The sequence below is a fragment of the Typha angustifolia genome, chromosome 5, assembly GCF_048772165.1.
Source record: "Typha angustifolia cultivar Huaian chromosome 5, ASM4877216v1, whole genome shotgun sequence".
In the NCBI taxonomy this organism is placed as follows: domain Eukaryota; kingdom Viridiplantae; phylum Streptophyta; class Magnoliopsida; order Poales; family Typhaceae; genus Typha; species Typha angustifolia.
Genome location: NC_133243.1, coordinates 6,771,837 through 6,784,008, shown reverse-complemented (window position 1 = coordinate 6,784,008; position 12,172 = coordinate 6,771,837). Strand labels below are relative to the sequence as shown.

General features: G+C 39.1%; 2 protein-coding genes across 6 annotated transcripts; both read left to right on the top strand.

Annotated features, from left to right (window-relative positions):
* The first annotated feature begins 410 nt into the window (after positions 1-410).
* Positions 411-5,245, top strand: LOC140760303 (probable fucosyltransferase 8). 5 transcript variants are annotated; one of them, XM_073097214.1, is made up of 5 exons: positions 411-772; positions 853-2,518; positions 2,994-3,134; positions 3,219-3,487; positions 3,683-5,245. In XM_073097214.1, exons 4-5 carry the CDS (start codon positions 3,259-3,261, stop codon positions 5,137-5,139), a joined length of 1,686 nt encoding a protein of 561 aa, XP_072953315.1. In that variant the 5' UTR covers positions 411-772; positions 853-2,518; positions 2,994-3,134; positions 3,219-3,258; the 3' UTR covers positions 5,140-5,245. The 5 variants fall into 5 exon arrangements, 4 of the variants coding, with proteins under 4 accessions (XP_072953315.1, XP_072953316.1, XP_072953314.1 ...); XM_073097215.1 differs by lacking the exon at positions 2,994-3,134; XM_073097213.1 differs by having other exon boundaries at positions 2,994-3,487.
* A 2,794-nt stretch (positions 5,246-8,039) lies between these two features.
* LOC140759933 (probable fucosyltransferase 7) lies at positions 8,040-11,249 on the top strand. Its single transcript, XM_073096645.1, has 3 exons — positions 8,040-8,161; positions 8,247-8,467; positions 9,645-11,249. Coding segments are annotated over exons 1-3 (1,695 nt in total). The 5' UTR covers positions 8,040-8,159; the 3' UTR covers positions 11,117-11,249.
* The last annotated feature ends 923 nt before the right edge of the window (positions 11,250-12,172 follow it).

The following is a 12,172-nucleotide window of genomic DNA, read 5'->3' as shown; positions in this document are numbered from 1 at the left end:
CCAACTAATGCTTCACTACTACACATTACAGTATACGCTTGATTATTACCCTCTTCCCAACGATCGAGGTCTTAGTTGATGCACTATTTGTGAATGCGTTCAATAGCATGTATTTTTCGACGGATTTGGATTATAAAAGTTGACTGGAGCGATTCTACCAAGGTTGTATTGGAATCTATTGGCAACTTCAAGTCAACATCTCCTATCAATAGCAAATCTTGAGAGTACTCAATGTTTCGTGACTCCTAACGTGTTTTCACATGGGAGGCACCATTATCGAAGTCAAACTACTATTAATTACTCCTAATCGAAGCATTCTGACCTTTAAATGAGCCATAAGAAGTGGCTTGGATATGCTCCAAGTAATTTACAAAGGAAACAACATTCCACATAGGACATAGACGGAAAGGTACATGTGATAATACTACATAGAAGGTTCTTGAAACATTTATATTATCTGTGAAGCTACAGTAGTAGAGGAGCTAATTGAGTTACTCAATGAAAGAGAGCAAAGTAATGAGGGATGAGGTGTGTGTGAAGAGAGTGCAGCAGTCTACTACGATGGACCCAGAGATGGAAGAGATTAGTACTCCTCGTATCGAGTCGAAGAAGAAGAAGACGGCGGCGGAGGGATGGAGTGCGGCGAGGCCCGGCGTGGTGTTAGTAGCCTGCCTGATGACTTTGCCGGTGCTGGTGTTCCTCCCTCGACACTACTGGACCTCTTCATTTGTTTGGATCAATGCAGTTACGATGACAAAGAGAATAGATAAAGGTAATCTTAGATGCGATTATACTAAGATAAAACATATTTATATTTGTAAAGTTATGATATACATTATCTATTCCTTACAGGCCCCGAAGACGGTTCCATTCCAAACTCTTTAGCATCAAAAGACAAACTCCTAGGTGGATTACTGTCCCCAAATTTTGATGAGCAGTCTTGTCTTAGCCGTTACAAGTCTGCATTGTACCACAAGGCATCACCTCACTTACCATCCTCTTACCTAGTCCATAAACTAAGAACATATGAAGCTCTCCATAAGAAATGTGGCCCAAACACTCTCCTGTACAAGAAGTCCATAGAGCAGCTTAAGTCTGGCCATAGCATGGAGCTCATGGACTGCAACTATATCATTTGGACACCCTACAATGGCTTAGGCAACCGAATCCTATCCCTAGTTAGTGCATTCCTCTATGCCCTTCTCACAAATAGGGTTCTACTTATCCACGTCACCGAAGACTCAGCTGATCTCTGGTGTGAGCCATTTCCTGATACAACTTGGGTTTTACCCTCGAATTTCCCCATCAAAGACTTGACCAAACTTCATGGCGGCACTAAAGAGAGTTATGGAAACTTGTTGCGTGACAACAAGATCAGTAACAACCCTAAAACCGCAGTGGTATCATTACCTTCTTATATATATCTGCATCTGGAGCACAACTACCAGCATTTAGATAGGCTATTTTTCTGCGACGAAGATCAAATGGTACTTGGCAAAGTCAATTGGCTCATACTACAATCCGATCTCTACTTCGTGCCATCTTTTTTCTCGATACCGGCATTTGAAGATGAACTGCGGTGGCTATTTCCGGCGAGGGAGAGCATATTTCATCTACTAGTAAGGTATCTCATTCACCCTACTAACACTATATGGGGAATGGTCACAAGGTACTATGACTCATATCTAGCCAAATCTAACGAGAGGATTGGAATCCAAATCCGAATCTTTCAATGGGCACCCATTGGGTCCGATGACTTGATCAACCAAATCCTAGCTTGCTCCAAGCAAGAGAACTTACTGCCAGATATTGAACGCAAGAATCCAAGTCCTTCGTCAACCAACGTAGCTCGATCAAAGGCAGTACTGGTGACATCTTTGTACCAAGAATACTTCGACAAGTTCCAGTCCATGTACTACGAGAACTCGGCTAAGACTGGAGACCTCGTCAGCGTATACCAGCCGAGCCATGAGGGGCATCAGAGCAGCGAGAAGCAATTCCACAACCAGAAAGCTTTGGCTGAGATATATTTGCTGAGCTTTTGTGATGTGCTTGTCACGAGTGCAGTGTCTACTTTTGGGTACGTGAGCCATGGGCTTGCAGGATTGAAGCCGTGGTTCTTGCCATACGCTAAGAATCGCAAGGCGTCGGAGATTCCTTGCATTAGGTTCAGTTCTATGGAGCCATGCTTGCATACGCCTCCCAGGATTGGCTGCAGGGGGAATAGGACTGTGGACACGATTAAGCTGCAGCGGCATGTGAGGACTTGTGAAGATCTCGGAGAAGGGATTAAGCTGTTTGATTAGGGTAATGGTGGTTGTCTGTGGATTGTGATGTTAGTTTGTATCCTCTCTGTGATAGTGTTCTGATGTAATGGGATATATAAAGGAAACAATTTGATTTTGGTTACTTATATGATGATTAATGTTGTTGCTTCAATATTTGCACCTATCACCTGTTCGACGAAATGCCTTGCCGAGTCCAAGTCTCCCTCTGTTTCAAGCAAAGCAGTCCTCTGGTACTACTTCTTCTAACTGTTGTTTCATGCTAATATTGATGGCAGACATGCAAGCTCTTAGCAGTTACTTATCTTACTCGTCTAGCTAATATGGATGTCACACTCTTCGCTGTCATTTGTTTTTGCATGACAGAGTGTTATCTTATATATACTTTTGGTAGATATTACTATGACACTGGAATGATATAACACATTTTAATTAAAATTTTTGGCAACAAGCAAATCCAGATGCCATCACATGCATAGGTAGCAAGATTGCGGCCAGTAAATTTTTTTTTTTTCGAAGCATTGACTTTTAAGGAAAGTAGGAATACTAAATTAATGCTTGGGCATTGCGATTAGTATAAACGTTTTTGCTTATTACTGACAGAAGCTGGGTTTTTCTTTATATACTATGCGTAGGGCATCAAATTTATTTAGATCTTGTTTGCTTATGAAGTGAAGACCTGACTACCTGTAAACTGCATGGATACAGGGCTAGTCAAATGCTCCTCAATTTTGTACGTATTGATTACTTGGAAAAATGAATTAGCCTTGATTTCGGTTCACTCAAAGATAATAATCCAATCCAAGTTTCAACTATAAGCTAAGAAGTAGGAAGATCACATGGGAGAAGGTCTGAATCATACTATATACATTGACTTCATGAGCTCATTGATTCCTTCGGTTCAACTCTACTCTTATCTAAAGTCTTCTTCAGATATGTAAGCACCTGAGGATTGTGAAGAAATCAAGGAAGCATGGATCTAAAGAGGAGCAGGAGTTACCAGCCATCTGTGGATATAGAGATGGAAGGATTTCCTTTAGTGGAGACGAAGAAAAAGGATAGACATTTGCGAGCTGGAAGAATTCAAGTAGCACTACTTTTTGCGTTCCTCTTAACTCTGCCACTACTCTGCATCCTCTACAGAGGTAGTTTGAGTCCATCACAGGCATGGCTTCAAGAATTTAGACTGAGACTTATTAAAGGTAACAATTAGCTTCATTTCTTGTCCAGTGCACATATTATATATATTTTTTCTCTTAATTCAGTGATCATCTCATTTAGTCTTCTCTGAAGAGAGGAGGGAATTTTTATTCTCTGTTAATATTTACATCTGTGAATGTTCAACAAATCTGTCACCAGTATTTCCTTTGTTATTTACATGTGTAACTAATTCATAGGTTCTGAAGATGGATCTTCAGTAACCCTTGCTGCATCAAAAGACAGGCTTCTAGGTGGTTTACTCTCGCCAGACTTCGATACACAATCCTGTCTCAGCCGTTATGATGTATCATCGTATCGCAAAGCGTCACCCTCCTCACCATCCTCCTATCTTTTGGCAAGGCTTCGTAGGTATGAATCCCTCCACAAGAGATGTGGCCCAAACACCCTACTCTATAATCAATCCATAGAACAATTGAAGACTAATCACAGTGTGGCCAATATGGAGTGCAACTATGTGGTGTGGACTCCATTCAATGGCTTGGGGAACAGGATGCTTACAATTGTTTCAGCATTTCTCTATGCTCTCCTCACTAACAGGGTCCTGCTTATCCATGTAACTGATGACTTGGTTGACCTATTCTGTGAACCATTTCCTGGGACATCCTGGGTCCTACCTTCAGATTTTATATTAATGAAAGACTTTAGCAATCTTCATCTTGGCTCTCCTCAAAGTTATGGAAGCATGCTAAAGAATAAGGTGATCAGTAACCATGTGAATGCTACTACTGGGTCGTTACCTGCATCTGTCTATCTTCATCTGGAGCATGACTACCAGCACTTTGATAGACTCTTCTTCTGTGAAAATGATCAATTAGTTCTTGAAAAAGTCAATTGGCTAGTGCTGCAATCTGACATCTATTTTGTGCCAAGCCTCTTTCTAATGCCACAGCACAAAGACGAGCTAGAGCAGTTGTTTCCAGCAAAAGACACCGTCTTCCATCACTTAGGGAGGTATCTTTTCCACCCCACAAACTCTATTTGGGGAATGGTTACAAGATACTATAACTCTTATCTAGCTGAAGCTGAGGAAAGGATTGGCCTTCAGATAAGAATTTTCTCGAGAACACCGATTTCTTTTGATGGATTCTTCGATCAGATTGTCTCATGCTTCCTGAAGGAGAACTTGTTGCCTAATATAACTCTACAGGAGCAGCTACCTTCCTCTGCAAACATGGTAAGATCAAAAGCAGTTCTTGTTACTTCTTTATATTCCAAATACTCTGAGAAGATGAAGTCCATGTACTATGAGCACCCAACTACAACTGGTGAGGTCATTAGCATCTACCAACCTACACATGAGGAGGAACAACACACAGAGCAGCAGTCTCACAACCAAAAGGCATTGGCAGAGATATATCTATTGAGTTTGTGTGATGTGCTTGTCACAAGTGCTTGGTCTACATTTGGGTATGTGGGACAAAGTCTTGCAGGTTTGAAGCCATGGATACTTCTAAGCCCACAGCATGAGAAGGCACCAAGTCCTCCCTGCCTTCGAGCCATGTCAATGGAGCCATGCTTCCATACACCTCCTAACTTTGATTGTAGAGCAAATAAATATGTCGATATGGGAGATTTAGTTCGACACGTGAGGCATTGTGAAGATGTTTATGGAGGTGTTAAGCTAGTTGATTAGGCCTAATGACACCTTCACCATCTCTTACAATTGTTTACTTGTTCAAATACCTGAGCTTTTTTGTTTTGGTTATACTAATTTTATCTCAAATCTAATGCACACATCAACCCCATCAAACATCACTAAGAAAAGGACCCCAAGTCATAAAATTAGGAGCCCTACTATAGTTGTCCAATAAAGAAAGTTTTTAAGGCTTTCTCCACACCCTATTAGAAATCTAATAAATTGTATGTTTGAAATCTAAATCGTGACTGTGCATCTCAATAGATTTCAATCATACGAAGTCTTAATAGTAATTTTTGAAAATTACGAAATAAAATAACTCAATATAATTTAACAATTATAAGGAAGTTAACAAAAACACTCTTCAAGTAATAGAGTTATAACTAGATAGCCAATATCTTTCTAAAAATAATAGTAAAAAATAATATTGTGATTAAAAGAAAAAAAAATCAAATTCTAAGCGAAGATAAGATGGCCGTCAACCCAAAAGACAACAAAAACTCTGTAAACATGATTTTAAAATCAAAGATTATCAATTAATGATAATAATTAGCATGCTTATATTTTACTGCTTGTAACTTCTTATGTTACTAAAAACTTATTCTCATTTTGTGTCTATTATCACCGAATAAGAAATATAGTATTTATTCTATTTTTTCTTCTAATATTGAAAGAGATCAAAGTCAAAAATTGTGGAGCGAACTAGGAACTTTTTTTTAACTCATAACCAATATTCTGCGAAGATTAATATTTTATGAAGTATAAAACTATATAAAGTATAGTATTGCAGGGAAAATAAAAATGCATAAAATATTATATTGCAAAACTTAGTAGCACGATATACGAGACAAAAGACAAAAAAGAAAAGTGAATCCACTCCCAGTCTCACTTAAGGTCCACGTGGAATAGAACAATTTAATAGACTAGTAAAAACTTTTCACTTTTATCTATAAATAAATTTATATTTTAATTCAACGATAAACTAAAATTAGAAACTAAATTTGGGCCGAGAAGAAGCCCAATTGACTGGGCTGCTAACCTGCTGCCCACCCGTCGACCCAACCCAAGCCACCACCTCCCTCGACGGAGAAGAAAGAGAAAATGCCCAACGCAAGGAGGGGAGGTGGCCACCGGCGGCTACACCGCGACGTTCCAAACCGAAGACACCAACGCTCACACGAGGTGGAGGAGAGTCGACCGAGGTGGCCAGGAGACTGACGGAGCGAGGCTACACGGCGTAGCCTCCCTCGAACACCTTGAGAGTTCCCATGGCACGAAAGCGATGCGGTGGAGTTTTTCCGTATTGTCCGGCGGCGATCCAAAGTCGCCAGCCGGCAGAACTTCGCCAGAGAAGCCGCAAAAACGATGCTACACAACTACATACTCTAGTAAATTGAAATTAATTAAAAGAATACGGAAGATGACTCGCCGTAGAGTCGGTCGCTAGGTGGTGTTCGAAACGATGCACGCTCCGACTAGGGAAGGAGAAAAGACGAAGAAGAGAGTGATTGCAGCGTGGGGAAGGAAGAAGACAGGTGCTAGAATTTTACAGAGAAGGAAATCCTGGATTACCAACGGAATTGCTATGATCTCAACGGAGTACAAAAACCGTTACACGTGACCTGTCCAAAATCTCTCTCTCTCTCTCTCTGTGTCTGAGAGAGAGAATGACTGACTGAGACAATTCACAAAAACATTTCCTGCTTAATGTCAAAGATATGAAAGTCAGCTCAAGCAAAAATAATTAGTGAATTTCTTTAACTTAGTAATTCTCAAATAAAAGAACAAAAAATGTTTAAATAAATTATATCGATATATTAAATACCATTAAAATAAATTATATCGATATATCGATCAGGTGTTAGTTAATTCTGTATATTTTTATGCAATCCAATTATTTAATGGAACTTGTTAATAATGCGAGTAAATATCAAAACTATCTCTCATAAATTTATATTAGCTTACGTTACAAAACATAAATATATAGGTTAATCACCTACTGTAACTTCTACTTTTCAACTTTTAATGCGTCTATTATTCTATAAGAAGCTGTCTTATCTAAAACTTAATATATAAGCCACTAAGCTAGCGTATAGTTTTATAAATATCATAATTTTTCCTTAAAAATAATCTAACTCTAATCTAAATAAACCCATCACTTAATGTGGACCCCACTTAAAGCGGCTAATGGAGGCGAGAGAAGTCACTCACGCTTGTTTAAGAAACAGTCTACTCACATGCAAAGAGTTTTGAATCAATACTCACATTTTGAATAGTTTCATACATATATATTAGACTAAGTTTCGTTGAGTAGTCGAGTGCTAATGATGTTATTAACCCAATAGTTAGACTTTATTATTCTTACTATTATTTACCTTTTAAACCGAAGACTTAGATAGAAGACTTTGATAAAGAAGACTTCGCCCGGCCACCAACAAAGACTGTCAATTATTCCTTTAAAAATAGAAGAAAATTAAAAAGACTTGTCAATTGCATAGATCGGGACAAAAATATTTAATGTCTTATGCTAGTCAAGGCACCAATATATATATAGCTACTCAACTTTGTCACACGATTAAATTAATAATCATTTTCCAATTAATAGAAAAAAAAAACCATTAGCATGTTCTCCACACTAATTTCATTTTTCTTTTGACGATTCAGATCACGATAAGAGTATTTGTTATTCAGCTGTCACATTTGAAGAGCTTTTTTTTTATTATTATTGTTGATGTTAAGGGATTCAATGTATAATAAAAAATAAATAAGGCGCAGTATCAAGATCGTTTTATATTAATAGTTAATTTACCTTATCTAACTGTCTGAAAGAGATCTAAGCCCAATATTGGTCTCTGAGATACTAGAAAGAAGAAAGGCAGGGGGTCCGATGAAAAATAGTGAATACGCATAATAACCCATGTAACAAGTTGGGTTCTTTTTATAAATTTCATGATACATACTTTGTCTTCTTCTCCTCCCTATCCTATTACTGGTGGGTTTCCACCAAGCAATACGAAATGTATGATGACTTTGTGGGCCTAGTAATTGCTTAATTCTAAGTCAACAAATGCAAAACTATTTCTCTAAATTGGGTGGATCTCCAGGAGCCAGGAGGAGCGTGCGGAGGCGAAGAAGTTCACAATGGATAGAGAGATGGAAGACATTAATTTGGAGGAGGCAAAGAAGAAGGGTGGATGTTTGGGAACCAGGAGGGCTCGGTTGATGCTTCTTGTGTTCGTTTTGAGTCTGCCACTTTTCTACATCTTCTACGTAGATGGATGGGATCCATCAGAGCTTTGGTTTGATGAAGATAGTGAGATAGAAGGTAAACAGCAGCAACTCTTCTTCTTCATCTTCTTCTTAGCAATAACTTTCCAATTATAAACTTTTCTTCTCCTGGTTGAGTTAGTAATTTCCTATAAAACTTGCCTTGGATTTGGGTGTTTGACTGTTAGTTCCATATATTTGATATAAAGATTTTTAATTAGGAATAGTGAATTATGATGCCATCCATAGTAGTATTTTCTTACAGTTTTGTAGTCTAATAAGCCTTTAGGTTCTTTTGATCCTATTATTTAATTCAAAGGTCGGACCTATCATTTTCTTTATCTTTCTTAATCTTAATGATAGGGGTGTAAATGAGCCGAGCCTAAGTGAGCCAACTTTAGCTCAGATTTAGCTCGAAATTAATTTCAAACCTATTTTGAGAATAAGGCTTAATTTGGCTTAACTCGAGTCGAGCTTGAGCTTAAATGAAGCTTGTTATCGAGCTATACATTAGCCTAGTCAAATTGAGCCGGTGTCGAGCTCAAGTTTGAAACCAGTGGAGGAGGAGGCGACGGCTTGAGGAGAAAGAGGAGGAGGTGGTGGAGGTTTGCCGATGGAAGAGGAGGCGGTGCTAACTTATCAATGAAGAAGGAGGAGGAGGAGGATGAGGCAGCGCCGACTTACCAATGGAGGAGGAGAGGAGGTGACGCCGAGAGAAAGCAACGAAGGAGGAGGATGAGGCGGCACCGACTTATTGACAGAGGAGGAGAGGAGGTGACATCAACTTACCGACGGAGAAGAAGGAAAAAGTGGGCAAGTGGCAGGAAAAGGATAAAGGGATTAGTTTGGAGATGGGTTTTGTGAATATTGTTTAGGGTTTGAATTTTGTAAGATAATTTATATCGAACATATTAATCAAGTCGAGTTTGAGTAAGTCAACTCCGGCTTAGACTCGGCTCAACTCAAGTTGAGTTAAGCTGAACTTGACGTTTAGCCGAGCCAAGCCCAAGCCGAGCTCGAATTGCTCATTTATTTTGACACCCTTACTTAATAACCGTAAAAATGAGTGCAACTTTCTTTTGTACTTTCTAAATAGCATTTCAATATATGCTTCGAAACATTTCCTACGAATTGTTTTTCACGTCTATAATTAATTGTTTTCCTATGATAGTTTGAAATCAGTTATAAATCTTAACCAGCTACTAACATTTATCTTGAAATATATATTCTACTAGGTTATGAAGCTGATTTTTCAACACCAAATTTTACATTGATCAAGAGAGACAAGCTTCTTGGTGGCTTACTTTTGCCTGGATTCGATGAGCAATCCTGCCTTAGTCGATATCAATCTGCATACTATCGTAAAGAGTCACCGTTTCTACCATCCTCATACTTAGTTTCAAGGCTTCGCCAGTATGAATCCCTTCACAAGAAGTGCGGTCCAAACACTCCACTCTACAAGAAATCAATCCAACAGTTGAAGTCCAAGCACAGTGCGAGTAACTTGGAGTGCAACTACGTGGTTTGGACTCCTTTATATGGCATGGGGAATAGGATTCTCACAATTGCCTCTGCCTTCCTCTACGCTCTCCTCACGAATAAGGTCCTACTTATCCATCTCCCACCTGAATTAGTCGACCTATTCTGCGAGCCATTCCCTAATACTTCTTGGGTCCTGCCGTCGGACTTCCCGTTGATCAAGGACTTGGCCGGCCTCCGTCTCGGTTCGCGAGTGAGTTACGGTACAATGCTAAAGAATAAAGTGATTAATAATAGCCTGAATATTTCCGCCGAGATGCTGCCTTCGTATGTTTACGTTCATCTTGTGGATGATTACAAGCACTTGGACGGGCTCTTCTTCTGCGAAGATGATCAGCTACTCCTCGACAAGGTGAATTGGATAATAGTGAAGTCCGATGTATACTTCGTTCCGCAATTTTTCCTAATGGAACAGTACATAGACGAGCTACAGAGATTGTTTCCTGCAAAAGAGACCGTCTTCCATCACCTAGGAAGGTATCTATTCCACCCAACGAACCACATTTGGAGAATGGTTACAAGATTCTATTACTCTCATCTGACCCAAGCCGATGAAATGATTGCTCTTCAGATCAGATATATGCCGAAGACCTCCGAGCTTTTCGAGAATTTATTCAACCAGGTCATGTCATGCTCTCTGAGAGAGAAACTACTGCCAAACATCAATACTACGCAGGAGCAAATCGCTTCTTCTACAGCTACAAATGGGGGAAAGCGAAAGGCAATTCTTGTCATATCTTTATATGCAAAGTACTACGAGAAGATAAAGTCTATGTACTATAATCACCCAACTACCACTGGGGAAGTAATTAGAGTATACCAACCAACACACGAAGAGGAGCAGCAAACTGAGCATCAATCTCACAACCAAAAGGCAGTGGCGGATATGTATTTGTTAAGCATGTGTGATGTTTTAGTTACAAGCCCATGGTCTACATTTGGGTACATAGGGCAAAGTCTTGCAGGTTTAAAGCCATGGATTCTTTTCAACCAGGACTTGGAGAAAGTAGCAGATCCACCATGCGTTAGAGCAATGTCAATGGAGCCATGCTTCCATAACCCCACCAATTTTGATTGCAAAGCAAGGAAGGATGTGGATTCTGGGGCTTTGGTGAAGTATGTCAGGCATTGCGAAGAAGCTTTTAGAGGGGTTAAGCTGGTTGATTAGGGCTTAATTGTAACTTAACTTTCCTTGACCGATACATATATATATATATATATATGTACATTATTGGGCTTAATTCTTGTCATCTCTTTATATTTTATTTGATTTAAATAGTAACTATTTTCCTTTGTGCTGTGAAGTTCTCAGATAAAGATCTCGCCAATGCTGGGTTTTAATAAGGCGGCTAACGTCCTTTTCTAATGTCCAAGAGACCACGACTGACATCTATATATACATATATATATTATAAAGGTAGGTTTCCTTATTAATGTGGAATTGATTAATTAATCCATGGCCATCTGATCTTTGGCCTTATTTTGAGGGAAGATGGAGTTTCCAGTTGTAATAAAATATTATTTTTCTATATGAACTATTATAAATGAAGTCATTATTTTAAGAACGCCAGCTCATGGTTGGCTGTCGGTCTATACACGCAATTGAAGTGATAATTTTACTTAGATAATAGAAGTATAGAACTATCACCTTTAAAATGCCCCTTAATTATAATAGCGGAAGGGTTTGGGTAGTGAGTTAAGAAAATAAGATATTTAATTTTTCGTAATTCCTTATTTGCCCTCGACTAAAAGACCAAAACCCCCCTCTCTCTCTCTCTTTGCATCCTATTATATGCCGGGGCGTTTAGGTTAATTACACCGCCATACGATTCCTAAACTTTTTTTTTACTAAGAATTTTTTTATTAGATAAAATCCTCTAAGCTAAGAATTTTTACCACAATGACTCTTGAATTAAAGGGTTTATGAGGATATTTCTTTTAGTTCAATAGTCTATAAAGAATTTTCGGCAAGAGTTAGTGTCGATGGCAAAACGACTGGTTGATCTATGACGACGGCGTGGAGTTGGGGTGGAGTGATGGTGAATGATTCTGGTGCCGGCAAAGGCAAGATCTTGGCAATGTCGATGAATCCTCCAATGCTGAGCATCAATCATGACAAATCGTCGTCAAAGATAGATATGAGGGTTTGGATCTCAGCTTCAACATTGCTAATGTCTTCCTGAGGAGGGGAAACGACGATGATACGATATGTCAGTACTGTCCA